Source organism: Sorghum bicolor, chromosome 4 (assembly GCF_000003195.3).
Source record: "Sorghum bicolor cultivar BTx623 chromosome 4, Sorghum_bicolor_NCBIv3, whole genome shotgun sequence".
Taxonomy (NCBI): Eukaryota; Viridiplantae; Streptophyta; class Magnoliopsida; order Poales; family Poaceae; genus Sorghum; species Sorghum bicolor.
In genome coordinates, this window is record NC_012873.2 from 48,335,654 (window position 1) to 48,338,953 (window position 3,300).

Genomic DNA, 3,300 nt, shown 5'->3' on the forward strand with positions numbered 1-3,300 from the left:
TCATTGTAGGCAGGAACTATCAACGAAATGTATTTCCTAGGAGGATAAAAATCCGAAGGACAGGGAACCTATATAACAGTCAGTTCAGACAAGCAAATCAGCAAACACCTAGCGTGCACACTATGCCACATCACGAGACAAACATAGAAAGGGCAATCAGTACACTACCTTCTTGAGCGAGTTGGGGTCCTCGAAGAAGGCATCCGAGACGGTGGACCTCTCCAGCCTGTGGCCGACTGGCCGAGATCCAGAACATCACAGCAGTCAACATGGCAAGCAGACCACGGGGGAAACGATGAAGATGAGACAGGAACACGGAAGCTGACTTACGAGTACATGCATCCGATCTTGCGGATGTGCTCGAAGAAGACGGCTGCTGCGCCCAGCACCAGGATGGACACTGCGCACAACATGGAGAGATGACGTGAGCACCGCAGCAAGGAGGAAGCAGGGACGGAGGAGCAGGGTTTGGGGGAAAAGGGGAGGGCGGTACGAGGGTGGCGAGGAGGAGGGTCAGCGAGAGGGAGGCCGGGAGAAGGCCGCGACGGCAGAGAGAGGCCAGGCGGCAGCCATCATCATGGTCCCGACGGCCGGCCGATGCCGAGTCCACCTGCTGCTATGCTGTTGGAGTGGGCTTTCTAGTGGGGGAGATCTGGACGCTAAGGCCCACTTTGGCAGCACGGAATCCCAGAGGGATACCGGCCTTTTCCTCGGAAAAGAAGCCCACGCGGCGATTTTCCACGGGCCGCGACACATGTCCATTTGGAAGCCCACCACTCGCGCCTCTCGGCCCTGTGGGAGCCGGGTTTTCGTGGGGATACATCTCCGGCCTGCTGACACCGGGCGATATTCCCCGAGTCGTCTTGGCTCCTCGAGACCTCGACTCGACTTCTTCCTTCGACGCCGCCCGTCCGTCCTCGCCTCTCCTCCGACGCCGCCCGTCCGTCCTCGCCTCTCCTCCGACGCCGCCCCTCCGTCCTCGCGTCTCCTCCGTCGCCATCGCCCATGCGGCAGCAGCACCTCCGTCTCTACAGGTCAGCTCGCTTCCACCCGCATCTCCCTGCATAGCCTAGGGTTTCCTGATCTGATCCTCACCATGATTCTTGTAGGTCTTGGGGCTGCGGACGGCCGCATCTTCCTCCCTCCACCCGTGCATCCACTCGTGCAACTCTTCATTCGCCGCTCGCTGATCCGACCGTGCCAGTTCAATCACTGCTCCGTGACTGGCCGGCCTCGTCCCAAGATCCGGTACGGTGAGCCCTTCCTCTCTCCTCCTTGTCCTCACAAGATCAAGCTGCTGGTCACGTTGGCTAGGGCGTCTTGCTTTCGTTTCCAACTTTTTTTTCTCCCAACCATCTCCATGATGGCATCTCTAGTACTAGTTGTCAAAGGGTTAGAGCGTTTCCTTAGGCCTGGATGTTTGCTTGTCGTTTTTATTTTTCTCGATGGATCCAGGGATATCACCCTATGTCCATGTGCTCAGGCTTTTGACACCTCTGCAATTTTTATGCTGACCTGCTGCTAATCTGTACCATGCTTTGCTAGATTATTCTGCAAATTAATTGGACAAGTTCTGCTGAAATATACCACTAGTCAATTGCATATAGTAGCTTTGTTTTTTTTGAAAGAGTATAGTAGCTTTGTTCACTTGTTCGAATTTGTATCTATAGTTAACTGCATAGTTTCTTTTGCTAGGATGTGAGGTACTAAGTGTTGGTGTGGTTGCCTGTTGCCACAATTGGGCTATGATAGTAATATTACTTTTCTGAAATTACTAAATAGTAGGAACTTTAGCCTAATGTACAGACTACTCTAGCAGAGCATTGTATCTTATCGTAGTTTTCTGCAAGGTGACTGATGCATTTCTTTTATTCCATTATGACTTGCTATGCTTGAGTTTGTGTCTTTTATTCTCTGTTCACAGAATGCAGTGATAGTTGAAATTTCGATCATGAGTGTGTTGCTTGGGGGTACTGCAATAAGAGTTCGCCTATTATGTTTGTACAAGTTCCAACTAAAGCAATTCGATCAATTTGGTCATTGATTTAGTAGTAAATAGTAGCATACTTCTTACTGTATATACTATATAGTTTACATGCTTTGATTTCTTTATTTTTTAACACTTGCTTTTTTTTTAATTGTCGTCTGCTGCAGGTAGTTGACATAAACGTTTTTTGATGCGGCAAATACTCTGAATTTGTTCTAAAAACTATGGGAATGAAAAGTTGCAGAAAATTAGCAGAGAACCAAAGGAGCTCGGCTTGACCCTAGCAGCCTGGCCTGCAGTTAACCTGCTAATACTGCTAAAAAAACTTGAGAACATGTGCCCTGTCTGGTTTTAGTTTCAGTTTTTGTTACTAGCATGGCTTAGAACTTACACAAATAACATCGCCTCCACTTCCCAATTGAGATTTGCATTGAAGTGTTTGAATTCAGAGAGTTTCAGTATCTGTTACTACATATGGCTTATTAACTTTCAATTTTTGTTACTACATATGGCTTATTAACTTTAAACATCGATACTTCTCTGATCTTGATGCAATACTTCTCTAGCTCCAACCATAACCTGTTACGATGCTCCACCCAGTTAGTATGTGTTGGGCGTTGCAAGAGTAGCATCTGTTTTTGGCTTTTGTTTTTTGTTAGCAGTCTTCTTCTGAGATGCCATTTTATTCCACATCTCATATGACACTTGAGTTGATTCTGTAATTGGTTACAGCAACGTAGGTAACATAATGACTTGGTGGCTTTGCATTGTCTTCAAACTTAAATAAAGTTGTTCAGTACAGTAAACTATAGTAAAGTGTATATAATTAGGTCTACATTTTTTATATCGTGGAGGAAAAGACATAATAGCCATACGTAGCATTAATATGTGTATGTGCAGAGCGAGTGCATCCGTGCCCACCCTAAGCACAAACTCCCAATGTCTCAGATCATTGATTTTAATTTTGTCTAGTTGTAAATTTTTTTAAGCTATTATACTTTTTCTTTGTGTTTACTTTCAGAGCCCTAATATTATTCGGTGTTTACTTGCAGAGCTCTGGGTGATGTATGATTTGAGAAGAAAAATGCAGTTGCAGTGCGTGAGAAGCTTATGAAAGGAATTAAACCAAAATTTATTTTTTGATGTCTTGGATATCTGGATGGAGATGATCTATGATTTGGTGACGATTGAATTAGCTAGATTGAATTTGCCACTTGGATTAAACTTTCTATGTATTGGACTATGCCAACTAATTTTGGTCTTATGATTTTTCATGCATTATTTTCATGAAAATGTTGTGGTTGGCATTGATC

At 45.5% G+C, this 3,300-nt stretch overlaps 1 protein-coding gene across 1 annotated transcript; it reads left to right on the forward strand.

Moving 5' to 3' along the window:
* On the forward strand, window positions 332-3,300 carry LOC110434949. The gene is made up of 3 exons (XM_021460027.1): window positions 332-1,034; window positions 1,110-1,253; window positions 3,040-3,300. The coding sequence occupies exons 1-3, from the start codon at window positions 578-580 to the stop codon at window positions 3,099-3,101; spliced, it is 663 nt and encodes a 220-aa protein (XP_021315702.1). The 5' UTR covers window positions 332-577; the 3' UTR covers window positions 3,102-3,300.